Here is a 23,367-nt window from a genome sequence, read left to right as displayed (position 1 = left end):
TTGACCACCTTCTTTGTGCCCGTTTGATGTTAGACTGGGACAACAATGAAAAAAAAAAAGTCCACAGTAATATATTTCACCTTGTTGGTATCAAACACATGTACTCAGCATACCTTCTTACCCTGCCCCCAAAAGATGTACACCTGTATGTGTGTGTGTATATATATATATATATATATATATATATATATATATATATATAGATATATATATATAGTCTAATCATTGATTGCAAAGAAAACAAAATAAATAATGATCACTGTAATGTATTTCAACTTGTTGTTCCTAGATGGTACACTGCCCCTAGAAAAAACTATAACAACCTTTTTATGCATATCTGTAAGGATTTATCATGTGAAACAATGATCATACTTTCCTCAGCCAGCCTTCACTCAAGCAACATCAACCGTCTGTGCACACCTCTAAGCATGACTGGTTTTAGATTAGGAAGGGAAGTGGGAAATGATTGAGGGGACACCCTAGTAAACCTGCCTCAAAGTCTTCTTATACAGCCAGGAAATTTGGGTCCCTCCAGGACCTCAGAACCTCTCAGCATATAGATGTACTGTAATGCATTTCATGCTATTTTTTAATTATATATTTTTTTGTTCCCTTTAACCTCATGTATTCCAGCATGGTTCCTAGTGGCCCATTCAACCAGAATCTTCATATCCCTCAGGACTTACTCTAGTGTTTCTGGAGATGGTCATGGATCTTAAGGGCATCCTGAGGCTTGGCCATATGTGCTTCTGTCTGATGTCTTTTTTATAATATATGTTCCCCACACACTCACGGGTTTTGTGCAAGGGCAACTTCTCTCTTTGGATTACATTCCCCTTTAGGGAGCATCAACAGTGAGCACCATTCCCCCAGGAAGGGCACACCCATTCCTCAACTGTTCCACTAATAAAACCCAGGTCAGCTTGGCAATAGGGAAGGCATCGTCCATCTATGCTACCAGACTGGCCAATGCATTGTATGCTGTATGTTTTAAAGACAGTCCCTTGTCATATATTTTTTTTTTTTTTACTCCTAGCAAGAAGTCGTCTGTCTGTTCCTACCTTATTTGCTATATTGCTGAGCAAGCTGGTCAAATTAAGCATAAAGTCTTCTGGAACTGGAAGTAAAAGCACATGCAGCAACTATATATCTGCCCACCAGTATTGAGTATCCACAAATAAAAGTAGTGATATTTTTCTATACATGTTTTCAAAAATGTATACACATACCGACACTGCTCATGACAAGCAAGGTCCATCACAAGACACACACACACACACACACACACATGCACTTGCATGCACTCACACACAGACACACACACACACACACACACACACACACACACACACACACACACACACACACACACACACACACACTCACACTCACACTTAAAACTGCATACTCACCTATAGGTAAACTGAAGAAACCTTACTTTACTCATGGTATGTCTCTGGGTTGCAGAAGAAATCAGAGCACCTAGATAAAATGTAAATAATGCAGGGAGGGCACACATACTTTACAGGACAAATCACAGCCAAGAAGTCAGTAATAGAATAAAGTACTTAGAGATGACAGTACTACTTAATGCACCACCGTGGCAATAATCACACACATAGCCTGCCCTGACTATCAAAGACTGGCATTTATTGTGTACAATGGCCACAATACATTTCAAATTTCTTTCAAGCAAATACACAAATAGACACTAATCTTGTAAAGCCAAACTGACAACTGTTTAACTTGAGCAAAGAAAGGCAGTATCAACCACTTTCATCCACAGACAGCCCCAGTATGTAGTAGATATATTAAATTTTGATTATGTATGCCTCTGATGTTTTACTGTGATAACAATATGATTTCAGTAGTATATTTCAGTTTTGTTTCACCCAAGTGATAGCCACAGTAAAGTATTACAAACTATTTCACATAAATGCAGTTCCACAAAACCAAAATAATTATTATTTAATTTAAGCTGGCAACTCAGAAAAAGGGTGAAACATGGTATGTCTACAGCTAGTGGGGTTTGACTTTATTGGCCAATATAATATATTAGTAAAGACTTAAACGTAAAATGTGAAAAGTTGTGGGCATTCAGAAGCCAAGTAGCTGAAGTAGTAGTACGCCATTAAGAAGTCATTTGCATGTATTACACGGGACTCCACTACCGGTTTAAGGTATTATGAGTTCTTTCTACACAGTATTTACAGAGTAGAAAGCATTGCATGCTAGTGTAAACATACAATACATTTTGTCACATTAGTTTTACAGTCCAGTACTGTGCTTCTACTGTTTTTTTTGTGACTTCATAGCAGCAGAAGTATATGCTATCATTTGTAATAAATGACATTTTGACATGCTTGAAAAGGCCTATAAAATATGAAAGATGTGTACTGTTCTGTAGCAGATGTGGAATTATGGAAAGTTGAGCTATTTTGTAGAAGTAGTGAATCTGTGGTAAATGCTGCAGTGGTGGTGCTGCGGTAGCATTGTCGCCTCACAGTTAGATGTTGCCCGTTCGATTCTCAGAGCTTCTGTGTGGCAACATGCGTGAATGGGTGTTCCTTCATTGAAGGTTGTGGGTTAGGCCCGGCAAGCCAGCACGTAAAAAAATCTACTGCTAATCATTAGCGGACCGGAGTTCCACTGTGGCGGCTCCTAACTGAAAAAAGCCGAAAGACACAAACAAAGTGAATCTGTGGTAAATAAATTAGTTTTTTAGTACCTTAACAGTATTCTGTGTATTCTTTAACTAAGATGGTTAAGACTATGACCTAACTAATCAGTTCAGTTATGTTGTCCTGGTTCTCATGCCTCAGTTCCCCTTACAAGGTGGTTGACTCTGAATAAGTCAGTTTCCTAGCCAGTGCTCCTGACTCACATCTGAAAAAGAGGCACTTTTACCCAGTCAGCATAATAAAATATTAACTTGTAGCACAAAAATGGAATAACATTTGAGGAAAAGCACATGCAACTTTTTTCTAAAGATACGTTGCAGTGGTACCTTCGAAGTATCTGCACACATAAGCCAAGGCAGAATGTATATTTTGCAGAAGAAAAAGTAGAGCTGGATACAGAACTTGTTTAGAGTACATAGAACCTGTAACCAAAACCTGGACCGAACCACAAAAGGAGGGGGAGTATTGATATTCATCAAAGATACCCACACCTCCAGGTTGGTGGCAAAGCACGAAGCATCAGAGACTGTCCATGTGCAACTAACAGTGGGTAAAACTGCCTTCCAGTTTATAGCCTGCTACAGACCACCCTCCCAAACCCAGGAACCCCACTCGGCCTTCCTGAGAACACTGGAAAATATGAAGGTCTCTCCAAGCACCATTATATTGGGCGACTTCAACTACCCAAACATAGACTGGGAGCATTACTCTAGCTCCAACACCCTAGCCCAAAGGTTCCTAGAATTTATAAACTCAAATGCTATGGAACAACTTGTTACCACTCCCACAAGAGGGGAAAACATACTGGACCTAATCATTACCAACATGGGGACTCTATGCTCCAGACCAGAAGTGTATCCCTCATTGGTAAGATCAGACCATAAACTAATCTCACTGGATATTCACATCCCGACCCCACCCCCTGCCCAGAAAACCACAGTGAAAAACTTCTCTAAAGCAAATTTCACACTCCTCAAAACCGAGGTGGAATCCTTCAAAGCCCCCGGGCCTGTGGAAAATACGGCCCAGACCGCAGAATCCTTTATAAACGCATTCTATGAACACCTTCAGGAATGCATGGATCATGCGATCCCAAATAAAACCAAGACCCAATCCTCCAAAGGCAGACGTCCTGTCTGGTGGACCCCAGCCATAAACAAACTATACAATAGAAGGAGGAAGCTACTAAATGATAGAGCAAAATCCCAAAAAGGGAAGGCATCACTGATCAGTATTAGCAAAAAACTACGGGCACTCATAAAATTGTCTAAGGCCAGCTTCGAGAGAAAAATTGCACAGGATACTAAGGATAATCATAAGGCTTTCTTTAGTTATGTTAGGAACCTGGGTGGTAATTCCCAAATATGCTCAGAATTAGTCCAAAATGACAAAAAATACACTGAACCCACAGACATTGCCAACATCCTAGCTGACAGGTTCAGCGCAAACTTCTCCCACCAAAAGGGCAAATATCTATCCCAGCAGAGTGCTGCCCCCTGACATCTCAGATGCTCAGGTAAGAGCCGCCCTCTCCAAAGCAAAAAACACAGCATCAGTGGGACCAGACGGTGTCCCGGGCTGCGTCCTACATGAACTCCAAGAAGAGCTAAACCCAAACATACAACTACTGTTCAATCTCAGCCTTACTACAGGATATGTGCCCAAAGAGTGGCGTACAGCAACAGTGGTCCCTCTCCATAAAGGTGGTGCCACAACGGATCCTGGAAACTATAAGCCTGATAAGCCTGACTAGCTTGGTCTGCAAAGCTATGGAAAGGATCATCATGGACCTCATAATTAAAGATATTGGGGACCTACAGACACTGGATCCTACCCAGTTTGGCTTTGTTAAGGGCAGATCCTGCCTCTTAAACCTGGTTGATTTCTTTGAAACAGTCACCAAGGCGATTGACGAGGGGAAGGTGGTCCACACAGCCTACCTGGACCTCACAAAAGCCTTCGATACAATACCCCACTCGGGCATTATAGATAAGCTTACCAGCTTAAATATAAACCCCTATGTCACTAGATGGATTGCAAACTGGCTCAAGGACAGAACCCACATGGTTAGAATTGCTGGAGCCATGTCAGAATCCAAACCAGTTACAAGTGGTGTCCCACAAGGCTCAGTCCTGGGACCTCTGTTGTTCGGTGTATATTTCTCTGAGGTACAGGCCAACATGGAAGGACTGTGGCTGACCAAGTTCGCAGATGACTGCAAACTGGGCGCCATAATCGACTCTCCAGCCGACACAAGCATCCTCCAAAAGGGCCTCATAGAAACAGACAACTGGTGCCAGAGCCATGGCCTCAAGCTAAATGCCAAAAAGTGTATAGTCATCCCCTTTGGCAAAAACAAAGTGCCCGCAAATTACGACATAGGTGGTAATCCATTAAGTACAGAAGAAGTAATTAGGGACCTGGGGACCCAAGTTGATAGCAATCTCTCATTTGACAACCACGTGGCCAAAGTGGTTAGAAAAACATTTTATATAGCCCACCTAATCATGAAGGGATTCACATCTAGATCAGGGGAGGTCATCGTGCCTCTTTACTCATCCCTCATCAGGCCCATAATTGAGTACAATGCCCTTTGGGATGTACCTTACCAGACACCTGCAGCAACTGGAAAGACCCCAAAAGTACCTCACCAAGAGGATCAAAGGGCTCAAACAGATGCCATATGCTGCCCGGTTAAAGAAACTCCAGCTCTACTCAGTGGCATACCGCCTGTTCAGAGGCGATCTGTGCCTGACGTATAAAGCCATGTCCAACCCGGAATTAATGGACATGCTGCACCTCAGAAAATCCAAATCCCATCGAGCCACGCTCGAGATACTTGAACCTCAGCACTGAAATAAATAGGACATGCTGGAGGGACAGATTCATAACCCAGAGGCTCCCTTCACTCTGGAATAAAATCCCAGTCCAGGTTAGGCATAGTCCCTCATTGACTCTCTTCAAGAGGAATCTTGATGAGTGGATGGGAGATCGTAGGTTTACCCCCGGTATCACTTCTGTGTCACTGTTAGACAGAGGCACAGTATACTAACCTCGAAAAAGGGCATAGCAAAATAAATGTAAAATGGGTGGCGAAAGCCAAACACATTCTGGCTAGACTTATAAATGCCCTAGGGCAGATAGCCTAGTATGAACCTATGAACCTATGAACAATAGTAATATACAACAAAGAGCTTTCTTGAAACTATCAGGAGCCCTAAACATACAGATTTGAACAGTGCCATTAATCCACTTGCAAATATTTTGACTTGAAGTAACTGATGACTGCAGATCCAGTCAGGAAAATATACACTGCTCTTCCATCATTCATAGGACAGCTGTATAAAACATGAAGCATTTTTGCCAGATAAATGGATTAGAAGTTCTAGGAGAAAGGAGACAGACATAAGTAGTGGCCAAATTCCCATTTCTTTACAATATTGTATTAAACATTAGAAACATTCATTACTTTGGTAGGAGAACATGACGGCATCCATCAGCAATGTGGGAACCAACTTTTGAATACCATCCTGACTTCCATAATGCCAACTGGGGAGATTAGAAGGACTGGGATTCCATTTGCCTGAACTCCTTATGTAAAGGAACGGGCATTTTATCATATCACCTAAGAATGATGAAAGGACAGTAGCATTTTCACCATATGAGGGCTAAGAGCATGAGTAAGCAACTGTCATATCATTATTGGGGAGACAATAGTAACTGATCCTAGCCTGCTGAAGCATATTGGCACATTGCATGCTGACTCACTAAAGGAATGTTAGGGCATGACAAAAAGCATTCATGACTTGCTGCATCAAGTTTTATAGTTAATATAATGGAAAATAGACATTTCAAGAAAAAATGGATATATGTAAATAGTGCTCACAACCATTTAGATACATTCCCTTTTCTTTCTAAACAACAGGTTCGAGACTGTCGTCTTGTATCCCTCTTAGATCTAGCACAAGAAAAGGAATATGTGCGTGGGAAGATAGCTGACTACCTGAACTACCTGATTGACATTGGTGTTGCAGGATTTAGAGTTGATGCTTCTAAGCATATGTGGCCAGGAGACTTGCAGGCGATATATAGCAGATTAAAGAATTTGAATACTAGTTGGTTTGCTGAGGATGCAAAAGCTTTCATTTTCCAAGAGGTGAGTACATTAAACAAAAACTATTTAACAACTCTTTTTCTATTAGTTGACATAAAGCACTGCCTTACTGATATAGCTGAAATGTGAATGGTAGACAGAGTAAGATGAAAGATGCTGGATAATAAGGAAAATAGTTCTGATGTGCTGCTTATATGGTAGACTTGTTTTTTCTTGAGAATAAATCAGCAAGAGAAGCCCAAGCAGGGTAAGCAAAATGAAACCTATTAACATCAACAATTCAAATAACAAGTAATGCTGCTGTACTTTATATCTGTTTAGCTAGAAGATTGTAATATCTATGGTACTGCGGTTAAAGTGATGGACCTCCGTCTAGTATAACATCAGTTAAAATGTGCTTTATCATACAGGTGATGCACATTCTTTTAGAAGAGGATTTTTGTCTTGCAGATTGATGCAAAACAACACAGTACTAGGTACAGCTATTCTAGAGAAAAGAGTTGACAAAGTAAAGCATCCCTCGCACTGTATTTTATAAAGCATTCCTCACTTTTATATATATATATATATATATATATATATATATATATATATATATATATGTATACACACACACACATATATATACACATAGGATTAAGGTAAAGAGTTGCCTGCTTTATATAGAGGGGGTGATGATAGATTTTTTCCAGAGGTTAGGGACAGTGTACTCTGCTATCTAGCGATGTATAAGGATACTGACAAGATACGCTATGGCAAGTTTTAAGTATTCATGGGGAAGGTTGTCAGAGGAGAGGTAGCATGGTTTTAGGCTTTGAAGTAGTTTATGAATGAGGGAGGTAGGGACAGGTTTAAGGGAAATGGGGGTATATAGTAGTGGCTTTTTGCAAAAGTGAAGGTTTGTTTTTGTTTGTACAGGAGTCTTGAGATAGGGGTGGAGGGGGATCAGAGAAGAGGCTTGAGGTAGTTGTGGAGGTGGGATTTGTTAACAGTTTGCTTATGCTGTTTGTAAAGAAAGAGCTAAACAAATTGGCCATCTCTGAGGGGGTTTTGCGAAGTTTTGGTGATGGAGTTTGTTTTGAGCCTGGGGTAAGCAGACTTGAGATGTGTTTCCAAAATATTTTGGGTTGATTTTGTGGTTTGTCAATTGATTAGGAAAGTGATTTTTTTTAATCTAAGTTCCAGGATTCTATTCATAGCAACAGAAAGCAAAAAAAACAATCTAAAGACTAAGCTGTGGACAAGGAGACTAATCACTATGGTGGTAAGAAGATAGACTATAGATGTCCTTCATGGATGCATCTGCAGTCATAACAACTGGGTTGTCCTGTCGTCAGGCAGCCCTTCGGTCGGCCGGATTCCAAAGTCTGGGTCCGGCTTCGGCTGATGTCGCACTTCACCCGACGTTATCTCTGCTGGTCTTCGGGTATAAAGGCATCAGCCGACGCCATTTTCTTCAGTCTTTCTTGCCGCGTGGCGCCCGAAGCAGAAGCTGTTCGCAAGTGCCGGTCGGTCAGATCCAGAGATTCCTACTACCGAATACTACTTCGAAGACTTCTAAAGCTAAGTACCCCGTTGGGGACTCTTTCTTGCCTCAGCCGATGTCAGAAAAAGTTAATAATTGTTTAACTTGTGGGAAACAAATACCTCATAAAGATTTCCACTCTTACTGCCTACCTTGTTTAGGCCCAGACCACGACGTAGCCGCCTGTTTAGCCTGTGCTTCCTTCAACCGACGAACGCTTAGGCGTCGGTCGGAGTTTGCTGAACAGTTTTTCGGCTCAGATTTTGCATACATTATGCCGTCGGATCCTCCGACTACCCAAATAATTAAAAAACGCAAAGAAAAAGACCGACACTCGCGGTCCGCGGTTTCGGCCGAAACCACGGATAGGCAAACCGCTAGTGTCTCGGTTTCGGCCGAAACCGAGAAAACCGGTCAATCCTCAGCCGAATCCATGACTACTACCGAGGCTCCTACTACTTTACTTGAATTGGCCTCTGAAATTTTGCCTACTACTGTGGCTTCTACTGACTTATCTGACACCATCCCTTTGGATGTGTCTACCCCAGCACGTGGTGCTGCTAGGCCTCCTGCAGCCATGTCTATAAAGGCCTTTGCCAGGGCCAAAGCAGCCAAAACTGTTAAAACAGTTCCTGCTAAGGCCCCCTCACACAGGCACACTTCTAGTTCTCAAATGCTTACTTTGGCAGAGGATTTGATTTCCTTAATTAGGGGATCCCAATCACACCCAGACAGGGCCTCTCAGCCTCCAGAAAAGAGACCTAGGACAGAGCCGCCCCAGCAGGAGTGCTCTGATGATCCCTCGGAGGACTCAGACACTACAGACCAGCCAGAGGCTCCTTTGTCCACTTATGAAGACTCTGATGCTGATGATTCCATCCCATCTGCCGCTCCACCAGAGGAATTCTCTTTTGGGGAAACCTTACATGCCATGAGAGAGCAATTCCAATGGCAAGGTCAGGATTTCTCAGATACAAGAAAAAGGCTTAGGACCTTTCTGCACTTACCACAACACAGGCCTTTAGCTATACCTCCAGTTTTGCCTGTTGTGGATGACGCATTTAATGATGTTTGCACTGCACCTGACTCTTTGCCTCCAGCCCCTGCCAAACCAGACAGATTCTACAGGGTACCTAACACTCATCACCACCTTTTCAAGGCCCCTCTTGCAGATCCTGAGACTATTTCCCAGGGGCCTAAGGCAGTAGCTTCGACCTCTACAAAGAACCCTCTCCCTTCTGAAAGGGAGTCCAGGTCATTAGAAAGATGGGGCAAAAAAGTTTACACCTCTGCCACTCTCTCAGCTAGAGCTTTAAACTGTCAGTTTCACATGATCCAATACCAAGAGTTTATGCTTGATCAGTTGACTAAGAAACTTTCATCTGAAGAATCCTTAGATAAGAAATATGTTTTAGAAATGGTGAATAACATACAGCAGGTTAGTAACCATTCTTTGAAATGTGGCTATGATGCACTGGAGGCTTCATTTAGATCAGCCATGACTGGCACAGTGATAAGAAGGCATGCATGGTTGAAGGAGCAGGTCCTGCCAGATCATGTAAAAGCAAAGCTGTTAGATGCTCCTATGGATAAGGGCAGTCTATTTGGTACCTCTGCTCAAGAAGTAATAAAGAAAATGGAAGAGAAGGCAAAATCTGTACAAACAGTTAAGGATTTCTTACAGGTTCAGCCCCCTCGGTTTAGCAGAAACTGGCCTGCCAAAAATTGGTCCTTTCCAGACACCTCAAAGACCCAAAGAGGCAGGTATAGGCGCTCTAGAGGCAGAAACCAATCCAGAGGAAGTGCCTACAGAGGACGACAGTGGCAAGGTAATAACCAGCGAGGCACTGACACAACCACTGCCACTGCAACAGGACAATCACAGTGACTTGGCTCTGACACCGCCTACCAGAGAGCAAATAGCGGCACCTTTAGGCAGAAAGTTAACCTTATTTTCTCAAAATTGGCACTATATCACAAAAGACAAGTGGATTTTAAAGACCATAGACCAAGGCTACAGGTTCCACTTCCACACCTTACCAGTAAAAAGAGGAATGCCAAACTTACCTCAAACTCAAAAAACAGAAGCTCTAAACCAGGTAGATCAACTAATCAAGATGAGAGCTGTGGAGAGAGTACCAGTAAATCAACAGGGCAAAGGATTTTACTCCAGACTCATTCTAGTCCCAAGAAAAGAAAAAGCTTGGAGGCCCATTCTCGATTTGTCCGTCTTAAACACATACCTCATCGTTCCAAAATTCAAAATTCTGACCTTACAGCAACTTCTTCCCATGCTGGGCAAGGAGTGTTGGCTGGTGATTCTAGATCTCAAGGAGGCATACCTGCACGTCCCCATCCGACCAAATTGCAGAAGATACCTCAGATTCCTTGCAGGATCAGAGCATTATCAATTCTCAGCATTGCCTTTTGGCTTATCTACTGCGCCCAGAGTATTCACAAAATGCCTGGCATCAGTAATCGCTCATTGCAGGCTACAGGGAATCCAAATCTACCCATACCTGGACGACTGCCTGTTACAAGCGGACAACAAAGACAAGCTGACAACAGATTTACAAAGGGTCATTCGCTTGCTACAAGCCCTGGGATACACAGTCAATTTAAAAAAGTCAAGGCTCATACCATCCCAGACAAGAACATTCTTGGGTGCAGAATTGGACACAGTAAAACAAATGGCATTCCTCACTGCAGAAAAACAAGAACAACTCCCTCTTTACTTCTTGGCATTATCAAAAAAGAACAACCTAACAGCAAGAAAAGTACTGCAGGCCTTGGGATTCATGGCAGCATGTATAATCCTGATTCCTCATGCCAGACTGCATATGAGAAAACTACAGTGGTACCTAAAAAACTTATGGTCTCAACACAGGCACAGCTCAGAAACCGAAATCCCACTAATCCCATGCCTGAAGCAAGAATTCCTATGGTGGGCCCTAGCATGCCAGGGAAACCTAGGCTTGCCCTTCCACAAATGTCAAGCGAGCCAGACCATCACAACGGACGCCTCAGACCTAGGCTGGGGGGCACACATGCTGGACAAATGCATACAAGGATTGTGGACTCCAGACCAGATGCACCTGCACATAAACCAAAAAGAAATGCTGGCAGTGCAGCTAGCAATCCAGAAATTCAAGCCTTTCCTCAAAGAAGGCCATTTATTGATAAGGACAGACAACACCACAGTCATGTGGTACATCAACAAGCAAGGGGGCACTCATTCTTACCCCCTATGCAGAATGACTATGGAACTTTGGAACATGGCTCTGAACTACAACATCCAGTTACAGGCAACCTTTGTGCCAGGGAAAGAAAATACCCTAGCAGATATGTTAAGCAGAACCACCTCGGATGCTCACGAATGGATGCTACTCCCGGACATCTTCAAGGCCATTACAAGGAAATGGGGAATGCCACAAATAGACCTGTTCGCATCCCCACTCAACCACCAGCTAAGGAAATTCTGCACACGGACGTGTCACCCTCTTGCATGGAAGGTGGACTCCCTTTCCTTCAGTTGGAAAGGCCTGACAGCCTATGCATTCCCACCTCTTCCTTTGATGCACAAAGTTCTGCTGAAAATCAAGGAGGAAAGACCAAGGATAATTCTAATAGCTCCAAATTGGCCAAGACAACACTGGTATCCCTTGCTGAGGAGCATGTCTCAGGGGAGAATGTGGTCAATACCCCTGACGCCTTTGATGTTAACTCAGAACAACTACAACATCCTGCATCCAAACCTAAAAACCTTACAGCTAACTGCCTGGAACATCACTTAAGAGCAACTAACCCAGACTTATCCCAAAGGGTTAAAGACATTATACTTGAAGCCCGCAGACCTTCAACAAGAAGGAACTATGCAGGAAAATGGAAAAGGTTTGCCATTTGGAGTGCGGAAAGAGGAAAAGATGTGTCAAACATAGATATTGCTAACATCCTGGAGTACTTGGCAGAGCTTCTTCACACAGGCCTGTCCTATTCCTCCATCAAGATACATGCATCAGCTATTTCTGCAGAATACAGTTTTGATCCACCTGTCTTCTCGCACCCTCTACTCAGGCAATTCCTCAGAGGAATCAAGAATGTAAAACCTCCTAGGAAACCACCACTACCAGCATGGGACTTAAATTTTGTACTAGAAAAATTGACACTCCCACCATTTGAACCAGCAGGAACAGCGGATCTTCAACACCTATCATGGAAAACTGCTTTCCTCCTGGCAATTACTTCAGCAAGAAGGGTTTCAGAACTCCAGGCCTTAATGGCAGTACAACCCTTCCTGATCTTCCATCAAGATAGAGTGTCCATGAGAACTAATCCTACATTTATGCCAAAGGTGGTATCCAGAGTGTCCTTAAACCAGGCAATCCACCTACCTACCTTCTTCCCCAACCCACAGAACAGGGGGGAAAGGCTACTACATACCTTGGATGTACATAGACAGTTACGCTACTACCTGGACAGAACCAAAGGTAACAGAAAAACTGACCAACTGTTGGTGGCCTATGCACAAGGAAGGGAAGGAAAAGCAATTTCCAAACAGACAATCTCCAAATGGATAGGAAATTGCATAAGATTCTGTTACTCCTACCATGGAAAACCAATACCACAGAACATAAGACCTCATTCAACAAGAGCTACAGCCACTACCACAGCTTTCTTACGAGGAGTGGCAACCAAGGACATTGTTGAGGCGGCTACTTGGACCTCCGTGCATACATTTGCCAAGCATTATAATTTACCTCTATATTCTAGATCCCGAGCAGGGTTTGCCACTGCTGTACTGCAAGGGATCCTAACTACACCATAACCCTTTCTTCCTCCACCCCTAGTTTAGCTATGGTATTCTACCCAGTTGTTATGACTGCAGATGCATCCATGAAGGACATAGTACAGTTTTGTACCTACCATAAATGTAGATGTCCGAACTGGATAGCATCTGCAGTCAGGATTACCCACCCTCCTTCCCCTCTGTGGTACTCCTAGGGTAATTACATTCCTAATAGCTAGCTGGGGGGGGAGTCTCTTATGGTGTATTTGTTTGTATATATGTACATACATACTTATTTTTTGTGATTGCCTTCTACCTTGTCTGCATACATTGGCATTTATCCAAAATTTAGCCTTCCAAGAGGGCAACTGGCATCTGGGGCAAGAAACACTGAAGAAAATGGCGTCGGTTGATGCCTTTATACCCGAAGACCAGCAGAGATGACGTCGGGTGAAGTGCGACATCAGCCGAAGCCGGACCCAGACTTTGGAATCCGGCCGACCGAAGGGCTGCCTGACGACAGGACAACCCAGTTGTTATGACTGCAGATGCTATCCAGTTCGGACATCTACATTTATGGTAGGTACAAAACTGTACTTTACCGATAAATGATTAAAGAATAATAATGGTAAAGGACAAGGCACGTTTATAGGTTGCTGGGCAAGGAATTGGGATGTAGAAATATTTAGCTTATGGAACATCGAGTGCTGGGTTTAGGGACTATTAACGAACTGAAAAGAAAAGCAGGCTGGAGAGGAGGTAGAGAGGGAAATATTAAGTGGGGAGGTTTGGGGCAGCAGGAATGTACCAGTAATGTGTATGTTTAAGAGAATAACAGTTAAAAAAAAAAGTATCAGTAAAGCAAAACATAGAAATAGAATGCAAGGAGCAGCAGTGGGATTGCCAAGGTACAGCAGAGGCAGTTATATCACCCATACAAACAGACCACTTAATGATTATGTTGCTTTCTTTTACTGGCTTGTTACCTATGAAGAAGGAGAGAGACTTTAGATTAGGACAGTAGAATGACAGCTGGATATTAAAAGACAATCTTGTAAAGTATAAAAACAACATGGTGATGTGCAAGAGTAGGAAGCAGCAGTTCGGAGTTTAGAACAGTAGAGACTATTGGAAAGGGGAAGTTAAAGGAGAGGAAAGGGAGAAAAGTATAGTTCAGATGGAGGGTCTGAGCCCGGGTTAGATAGTAAAAAGGCAGGAGTGACTGTCATGTCGCAACAGACATAAAATTAATACATAGGAAATAAAGTAAGTTGGTAAATGTTTCAGACAGTTGGGAAATTCATTATGTTCAGTGAGAGTGTAATTAGAAGCAGTGTAAGCAGAGAAGAAAGTGTTATAAAGTAAGGAACATGTATACAGGGTGAGAGAAGAAGTAAACTAAATATACCAAGAGTGTGTGCAACTAGCTAGGATATAGGCACGTGTTACAACTACAAACAATGTGCAATAGCACAATGAATTGCTTTCACAGATAATCAACATAGATTAGATAATAAATTGAGCTACTGTACATAGCCTAAGCAAATCCATTAAAAGTTCATCTTTGTGACAAATGTATAAGATATCAACAATATACTACAGTGCTAAGAAGGCATGTATGCTATCTAGACCCATCTACACTCTTGAATGGAATAATGTGTTACAGCATATTTCATTCTTCTTGATAACAGAAGACAGTAATTATATCTAGTCTGTTTTTTAAGCACAATTAAAATTTGACTTCTCTATTCCTACCTTACCTGTCACACTTTCTCTTAGACTTCTGCATCCCTACCTTACCTGTCACACTTTCTGTTAGACTTCTCTATCCCTACCTTGCCTTTCACACTTTCTAGACTTCTCCATTCCTACCTTACCTGTCACACTTTCTCTTAGATTTTTCCATCCCTACCTTACCTCTTACACTTTCTCTCCTTGTCCCATGTCTTATGTCATCATGATTTCCTTCTCCACCATATATTCTAGTAGTCCATTATTTTGTTTTGTGGCCCTTTCTGTTGAGAAGTACTTTTGCAGGTCCAAGGACTTGTTTGTCTCTGAGGTCTGCTGCCTTTGCCCCTTCCTACCTCCCTGACATGAGCTTGTCCCTCTGTCCATCCTGGTCAGTTCCTGTAGTCTGTGATCATATTTTTATCTCTACTATCCTTGGAATTTTACAGGCAGCTTGAAACAGTTATTTTTTTCTTGGACTGGAACTCTACAGAGGGCTAAAGCCTGTGGCTTGCCAAGGCCCAGCAGAGTAGGAAATTTCTTATATACATATGCAGGTTCATTTCAGTGTTCTGTTTGCTGCTGTCACTGACCTCTCACGCTAGTCCCAATGGCCCAGTGCAGAAGTCACAGCTGATATTTCACATCAAGGTTGTTGTGGCTGAAGAGCCATACTTTGTAGGTATCAATTTCTATGAATTTCCAAATTCTTCCGTAGAACATCCCCTATTTTCTCTCTTGCAACACTTATCTTTGTGTCATACATAAAGATGTTGATTGTGTTCTCTGTTCCATCTGATTTGACTGAGACAAGAAGAATGAAAAATAATTCACCCAGGACTGACTGTTACAATACCCAGCTAGACACGTATTCCTGACATCACCTGCCATGCATATCCTTTGGCACAGTAACATTCAGCACTACAATCCAAGTTCTCTTTCTAATGGCAGTACCCTATCCTGTTGCCCTACAATCCATTACAAAGCTATTATCAGGTTTGACAGAGAGATCATTCTGGCCATGAGCCAGTTCTAGTTTTTCTTATAGATGTTATTGTCCACCAAGAAAGTCTTTCCTCAGGACTTTCTGCATTACTACCTTAGTACTGCTGTCAAGCTAACAGGCCTGTAGTTTCCCAGATTTTCCTACTTCTCCTTGTTCAGTGGTACTACACTTAACCATCTTCAAGTCAGTTCTGTACAGGCTAGTGATCCAGTGATCTTGGGATCCGAACGTACACTGATCATATTTCCTGGGACCATGTGAGGTAACTTATATGCCCCACAGTAGTTTATCCTTCCTTATGGCAGCCTGTTGCATCTCCATTGCCTTCCTCTGTATGCAGATGTCAGTGCACTGCTCTCTTTACTTTGTCCTAGATCCCTACAACCATGGAAACAACCCCAATCTTTCCTTGATGAAGACTGAGATGAAGTATTCATTCAGTACCTCTAATGTTTTTAGTTGTATCTTGTCTAATCTCCTTCATGGCTTCTCCCTTCCTTTCTCATTTCTGCTGTTTATCTAAAAAAGGATTTTATTCTCCTTCCATCACCATTTTGACAACTCCCTTCTAACTAATACCTTTGGCCCCTGAGTGTGTCATACTTGGATGAGACATTAAACCAAGATCCCTTCTGCTTGAGTCAGTGGTAACTCAATTAGATGTAAAAGATCCCACAACACCTATTCAAAGAAGCAGAGGGCCATTGTTTTACACAACATAAAAACATTATTTACTTGTTTATGAAATGTACATATTTACAGGCATATATCTGGCTCTTTTTTTACTCTGCATCATTTTTCTCATAACATCTCATGTTATTAATCCATAATCTAATTTTTCAACATATATTCAAACTATATCTGCCAAAATTCTGTTTCTCATTAAACAAAATTTAATTCAGTCTTTCATTCCAAATAACCCATATAACATAAATTCTTATCTACCCTTCTCACATATTCTTTCTTCTTCATATAATATTCATGTACATTCATATTCTTATAGTGCCATTAACACTCTCAGAAAAGTTTTATCTACACGTTTTTCAGGAAAAAACATGCTCTGTTGTGTCTTCCTTCCCACAATATAAACACACTCTTTCAAATGTCTTTTTATATGACATATTCCCCTTTACAGGTAATTTGTTTATTACCACTTTCCATAGGAAGACTCTGGTGGTGGTGCTGCGGTAGCGTTGTCGCCTCACAGTAAGACGTCCTATTCGATTCTCAGCTAGAGCATCTTCTGTGTGGAGACGTGCGTGAATGGGCGTACCTTCGTTGAAGGTTGTGTCAGGGCCGGCAACTCGGCATGTAAAAATCTACTGCCAATCATTAGCGGATCGGAGTTCTGCTGTGGCGACCCCTAACCGGGAAAAGCCGAAAGATACAACAACAACCAGTTTCCATAGGAAATCCTGACACTATTATCTTGGTACACCATTTTTCCTTACCTGAATGGATATAATCACATCTTCTGTTAAATTTTCCCATGAATTTAGATAATATTGTTTCATCACATTATTATTCTTCTGTCTTTCTCTATATCATCAATTTTTATATTCTATATTAGTATTTTTCTTGATAATTTTTAATTTCTTCATTTACATATTCTTCTTCAGTTTTTTATATTCCATCATCTCCCAGAAATGTTTGTACTTATATTTAGACATTTTTCCCTGTTAATTTCTCATTCTCTTTCTTTAACGCCTTTAATACTCTATACAAGTTTAAAGAAGCAGGATAAACAAATGGATTTAGTAGCCCTAATCCCCTTTCATCTTTACTTATATACACCTTTTTTCACATGGTTTCTTGAACACCATATAAAAGAAAACATCAACTGCACAATTTTCTTTTCATATTTTTGTGAGATCTTATAAACCTTTGACATTTATGCTGTTTTTCCCATCAACACAGAATTCACCAGATAAAGTTTTTTTCCTGAATGCTTTTTTTCCTGAATGCTAATCTTTACATCCTCCACAAAATATGTATTTTTTTATTTCTTTTATCAAACTTTCTCATTGCATCATAACTACATTATATTTCTCAAATTGTATCCCTAGTAAACACACTTCATTCATTGAAAAATACATACCTTCAATTTTCACCACCTCACCCAAACCCCTACTTTTATCTTTATTCATGGTTATTCCCATTTCCTTTAAACATCTATTTAGACAAACCAGCACTTCCCTCATCCATGTTATATTCTTAGCAGCTACAACTATATCATTTGCTTATGTCAAAACTACTGGAATCACCATCTCCTTATGCATCACATATTTTGCATATTTCAATTTATAAGTTAATTCATCACCAATGCAAACAATATTCCACTCTTGGGATGTCCTTGTCTTATACTATTCTTCATGCAAATTTCTTTGCTCAGCCATCCATTCACTAACTCTCTCACTGTCTTATAGTGACATGCTGACATATGCATTCTTTCAATTCTATTACCCATTCCATACTTCTCCATAACATCTCACAAAGAATCATGTCATACTGTATCAAATGCCTTGCTAATATCACCTACCATAAAATTTCTGAACTTCCCTTTCACTTATAATATAATCCAGAGTTCTGTCACAACCAATAAAAATTCTTGATATCCCTTCCCTTTTATACAATATGTACTTTCTTCCATAATTTCACTCATCCTCTGAATTATTCTCATGAAATGTTACTATCTGTGTTATTTAGTGTGATGGGTCTTCAAATTTTTATTTCATTCTTCTCATCTTTCTTCCATATATATTTTAATATCCCACTACATAACTTTTCATAAACAAACCCCTCCTCCAGCCATTCATTCAATACATTTACAACATACTTTCTTTGTCAATCCATTAATTTCTTGTACATTCCATACCCTATGCCATCTGGGCCTGATACTGAGCCAACATTTACTTTCCTAAGTACTTCTTCTAAATCTAGTAATTTATTAATCAAATTCTTCCTTAACCCATTGTGGATTTTTTTTATTTTCCACTCTCTGTTATTTTAATTCTTTTTACTGTTATACTTATTTTACACACGGTGTACTAGAATAGTCATAAGTTGCTCTTGTGTTCTTTTTACGTATCCTTTCATATTTTTTTTATTTCTCTCATTATACTAATGTCCTGCTATACTATTTTACCGAAATATGCAGGTACCTCCTCCCTTGTAAATAATATATCTGCCTAGTTAATAATGCCTTATTTTTTCTTGATTTTCTTTTATATTTCTTTTTCCATATCATAATACCCTCTTGTATTACTCTCTAAATTCTCTAGTACATTTCTGTACATTTTCTTACACTTCACTTTCTCTTCCTTTCTTATATCATCCTGACATTGAAAAAAAAACACTTTTTATAGTTCTTTTTAAATTCATTCCAACGTTCAGACCAGTTTTTATAGAAGCCCTTCATGGTTATGTGAGCCTGTCTTAACTACAATACTTTCCCCTATCCAATTTATTTGTTTTATTCCCTTTCCAGTTTCAATATACGCCCTTTCTTCCATCACCTTCATCCACATTGCTGAATGGTCTAAAAAACTTGTCGCAACTGTATCATCATCTGCTACCGCTAAGCCTTCCGATAATACCAAATAATGTCAAATCCAAGTGCCTCCTTCTATAAGTCCATTGACATTTGCTCCACACAGTTGATTTACCACATTTTATCACTTCCTGTATTTTTTTACATATTTTCCTTTCTTTTTTTTAGTCCCCTGCAATTATAATTTTCATATTAATCACCACCTAGTCTAATAACTGATGAAACAGCTTTTCTCATTGCTTGCTAGTTTTATATACATATAATAATATAATTGTATAAACATGTTCTCTCCACTTCGCATCCACAACAGTTAACCTACCTGTCCTTACCAACATTATATCTCAGATTTTCACTGCTTTTACACAACACAGACACTCCAGAACAACACTTACTCCCTGAGCTCCATATTACACTTCCACCCCACAGTTTTTCTGTTTGCAGTCTTTTTTCACTTCACAGGAGTCTTACATTCTCTAACAGAATAACATTTTCATAACATTTAACAAAGCATTCCAGAATCATTATCTTTATCTTTCTTACGGTGTTTTTAATACTGTTCACATTTACTAAAAGTAATTTAAAAATTGTTGCTTTTCCTTTGTTTAAGTTTAGGGAAAATATTTTTAAGATGTTATGTGATCCTATCTCGCCTACATTCTGACTGATGGGTTCGGAGCCGATCCCTCGGCTCCGACTCGACACGCTTATACCAAAGAGCGAAGTCTCTTATTGGCTGAGCTTATTATATCCCAGGATGCACCACTACCAGTCCCCCAGATCTTGTTTGCCGCTAACTTGCGAAGACGTGGTCTCGAGCTGGCTGAGCTGAGTAGTATTTATTTACTAACTTTTTCTGTCAGAAATTTGCTGTTCTTGTCATAAAAAGCTGTTTTAACGGCTATTCTTCACTTTGTGGTGTGTTTGGAGTTTTTGTGAGAACTTTGTAGTGTGATTGGGCGTTGATTTGATTTCAGGCCTCCTTCATCTTAGGGCCTTCCCGGTCAGTCAACCCCCCCATAAAACTTAGAGGGTTTCAAAGTACCCTTGACTTAATTGTTACAGATTGTTTACCTAATCGGCAGCTGTAAACCGATTTTTAGGTAGTGTCAGTTTGATTAGAAAATCAAGTGGATAGTGTTGGTTTTTTCTGTCCGGGATTTCTGTTTTTGCTATAATGTCTCAGAATCCTAGGCCTTCGGGCTTCAAAAAATGCACCAAATGTAATTTTAAAATGTCAATCACAGATGACCACTCTCTCTGTGTTTATTGTTTGGGTGCAAAACATTTACAAGAGTCATGCAGCGTGTGTCACGCTTTTTCCTCGAGGGTCCTCCAGGAGAGGAAAAATAAACTTATTCTTAAAGGCTTAATAAAACCCTCCTTCGAAGAAGCTCTAGCATCCTCTCCTTCTCCATCTAAAAAGAAAAAGGCGTCGGCTCCGACCAGTCCGTCGGATCCGGCCGCCAAAAGACATAGGCAGGCTTCTCCTTCAGCTCCAAGGACTTCGGAGCCGAGGGCGGAACGGTCTGCCTCGATGCCACCAGTCTCGACTCCTTTGTCTTCAGAGCCGATGGCTGGGGCATCGAGAGGCGGGTCACCTTCGTCGGCTCCACTGGTCTCGGAGCCGACTAGGGTTGCCCGCTCAGACACTTCCTCCTCGGCGCCGAAGTCCTCCTCGGCACCGATGGAAACTAGTGTGGGTATTCCTTCGGCGCCGATAGTCATCGAGTCGCCTCGGAGCCGGTCCCCTAGTCCTTTGGGGCCGTTGGAGAGGCCATCTCGAACCTGTTCAGTATCCTCTAAGTCCTCGAGGATGTCGGATTCGGATATAGACAGGGTGCTCCAAAGACTATTCCAGTCCCCAGTCTTTCAAAAACTTGTTTCGGCTCCGACCCAGTTGGCTTCGGAGCCGATAGCCCATGCCCATCCCATTGCTGTTCCTCCTCCGTGCGCCTCGGCTCCGTCGGAGCAGATGCTGTTGGAGCCGGTGGAGATCTTAGGGTCGGCTCCGACCCTTACTCCAACCCGGGCCTTCGGGTCCGAGTTTGGTACACGGACTTCTTCGGCTGGACCCGGGGGTGATGTTTCGGGACCTATGCTTTCGGTTCCGAGCCTCCCTCTCGGTGCTTCGGCTGCGGGATTGCCGTCTGCTATCATGGCTCCGGAGACCGGACACTCCCAGGATTCTGGGGGTCCGGCTTTCAGAGCTATGAGGAGTGCCTTGGCCAAGTCTTCTTCGGCCATCTCTCCGGCTTTACCGGCACCTTCCCTGGGCGTGGAGACTGGGTCTTTGGCAGTTCCCTGTCCGTAGGCAGCGGAGCCCCTGGGCCTGAGGTTACCCCCATTGGGGGTTCCCCTCCTCCTGAGGGTTCTTCGGAGTTGTCTTCAGAGGAACCCCCAAGGAAGAGATCGTGCAAGAGGAAGCACGTGGACTCCCCGAGTCTATTACATCGACACTGATCTTGATGATGCGGAGGGGTCCCCGGTCGCCCTCGGATGATGTCTCATTTGCAGACATCTTAGAGATCCTCAAACAACGAGGCGGCTGGATATCCAAACCCCCCTCTGCTGATGAGTCAGTGCTCCTCAAGGCCTTTGGGGCTCAGCCCTCCGCCTCTTGGGTGTCTCCGCCCTTCGACGAGCTCCTGGATTTAGTTTGTCGAAGGGCGTGGGAACATCCAGATACCGTGGAACCAGTCCCTTCTCGTCCTAATAAATTTTTGTCTGCCCCACCCGAGAAGGAGTTCCTCACTAAAGGAGTGGCTGTAGATGCTATGGTGGTGGCATCTGCTACACAACAGGACATGGCAGAGGCTTCAACGTCCGTCCATCCTCCTAATAAGGAGTCTAGGAGCATGGACAGGTACGGGAAGCGCACCCTGACTTCAGCGGCCTTTACTTTAAGGTCTCTGAATTATTTGGCACATTTTACCAGGCTTCAGAGGGATCTGGTCAAGGAGCTGTCAGATTCCCTCTCGGGTAACCTACCTGAGCAGCTAGCCCAGTCGGTTAGCTCTCAGTTGGCTATCCTTACGTCAATTTCTAACTCGTCCATGAGGCTCATTTCCTATGCGGCCAAGGGGCGGGTAGAGCGGCAGGCACAGGCGTGGCTCTACGGAGACAAGCCTGGCTCCGCTTGTGTCAGTTTGCGGAGGCCTTCAAGTCTTCCTTCGCCGACGCTCCCTTTGATGGGTCCTCTTTGTTTGGACCTAAGGTTAAAGACACCCTTACCCGCTGTGAGCAAGAGGGAAAAACTTTATCTGCCATAGGTGCCCGTTATTCCACTCCCTTTCGGCCTTATCCCAAGGCTAAAGGAGGGGGGAAGATGTGGTTCCGTAAATCACGTAAGTTTTTCCTCAACAGCAGGAAGATTCCCCTTCCAGAGGCAGAGGACGGGAAATTTTTCTGGGAGACGCCGTCCCAGAGGCGGCAGAGGGCCCCGCAATTCTGGAGACCGCGAGTCCTTTCGTGGCTCTTCAGCCTCCCACACTTCATGAGGGATTGCCCGGCTGTGCTGCTCGAGCCAGTCGGGTGCCGCTTTGCCAAGCACCTAAAAGCCTGGGAGTCAATCACTCAGGACAGATGGGTGCTTCGGATCATTGCCGGAGGTTACACCATCCCATTCACATGCTCACCCCACCGTCCAAAAAATCCCGGACCCACCACCCAGTCAAAGGGAAATTGCAGCCGCAGAAGCTTTAAAGCTGCTAGAAAAGGAGTCATCCAACCGGTCCCCACAGACCAGATCGGATCCGAAATTACTCCAGGTTCTTTTAGTGCCAAAAAAGACAGGGGACCTGAGACCAATTTTGGATCTCAGCAGACTGAACCAATCCGTCACGAAATCCAAATTCCGAATGGTCACGTTACAATCCATTCTCCCATTGTTGGAGAAGGATGTTTGGATGTGCTCCATAGACCTCAAGGACGCCTATTATCACATACCGATACATCAGGCGTCCAGGAGGTATCTG

The 23,367-nt window shown here is 42.4% G+C and overlaps 1 protein-coding gene across 2 annotated transcripts in view; it reads left to right on the top strand.

The window, feature by feature from the left end:
- Positions 1–23,367, top strand: part of LOC122813586 (pancreatic alpha-amylase-like) — an 883,322-nt gene that overhangs the window by 326,329 nt on the left and 533,626 nt on the right. For both annotated transcript variants that reach the window (XM_044085993.1, XM_044085992.1), the window contains exon 4: positions 6,607–6,837. In XM_044085993.1, the coding sequence (XP_043941928.1) occupies positions 6,607–6,837 (231 nt within the window). The remainder of the gene's footprint in view (positions 1–6,606; positions 6,838–23,367) is intronic.

Source organism: Protopterus annectens, chromosome 10.part0 (genome assembly GCF_019279795.1).
Source record: "Protopterus annectens isolate FY-2018-M chromosome 10.part0, PAN1.0, whole genome shotgun sequence".
Lineage (NCBI taxonomy): Eukaryota > Metazoa > Chordata > Ceratodontiformes > Protopteridae > Protopterus > Protopterus annectens.
This window is presented reverse-complemented; position numbering and strand designations above follow the sequence as displayed.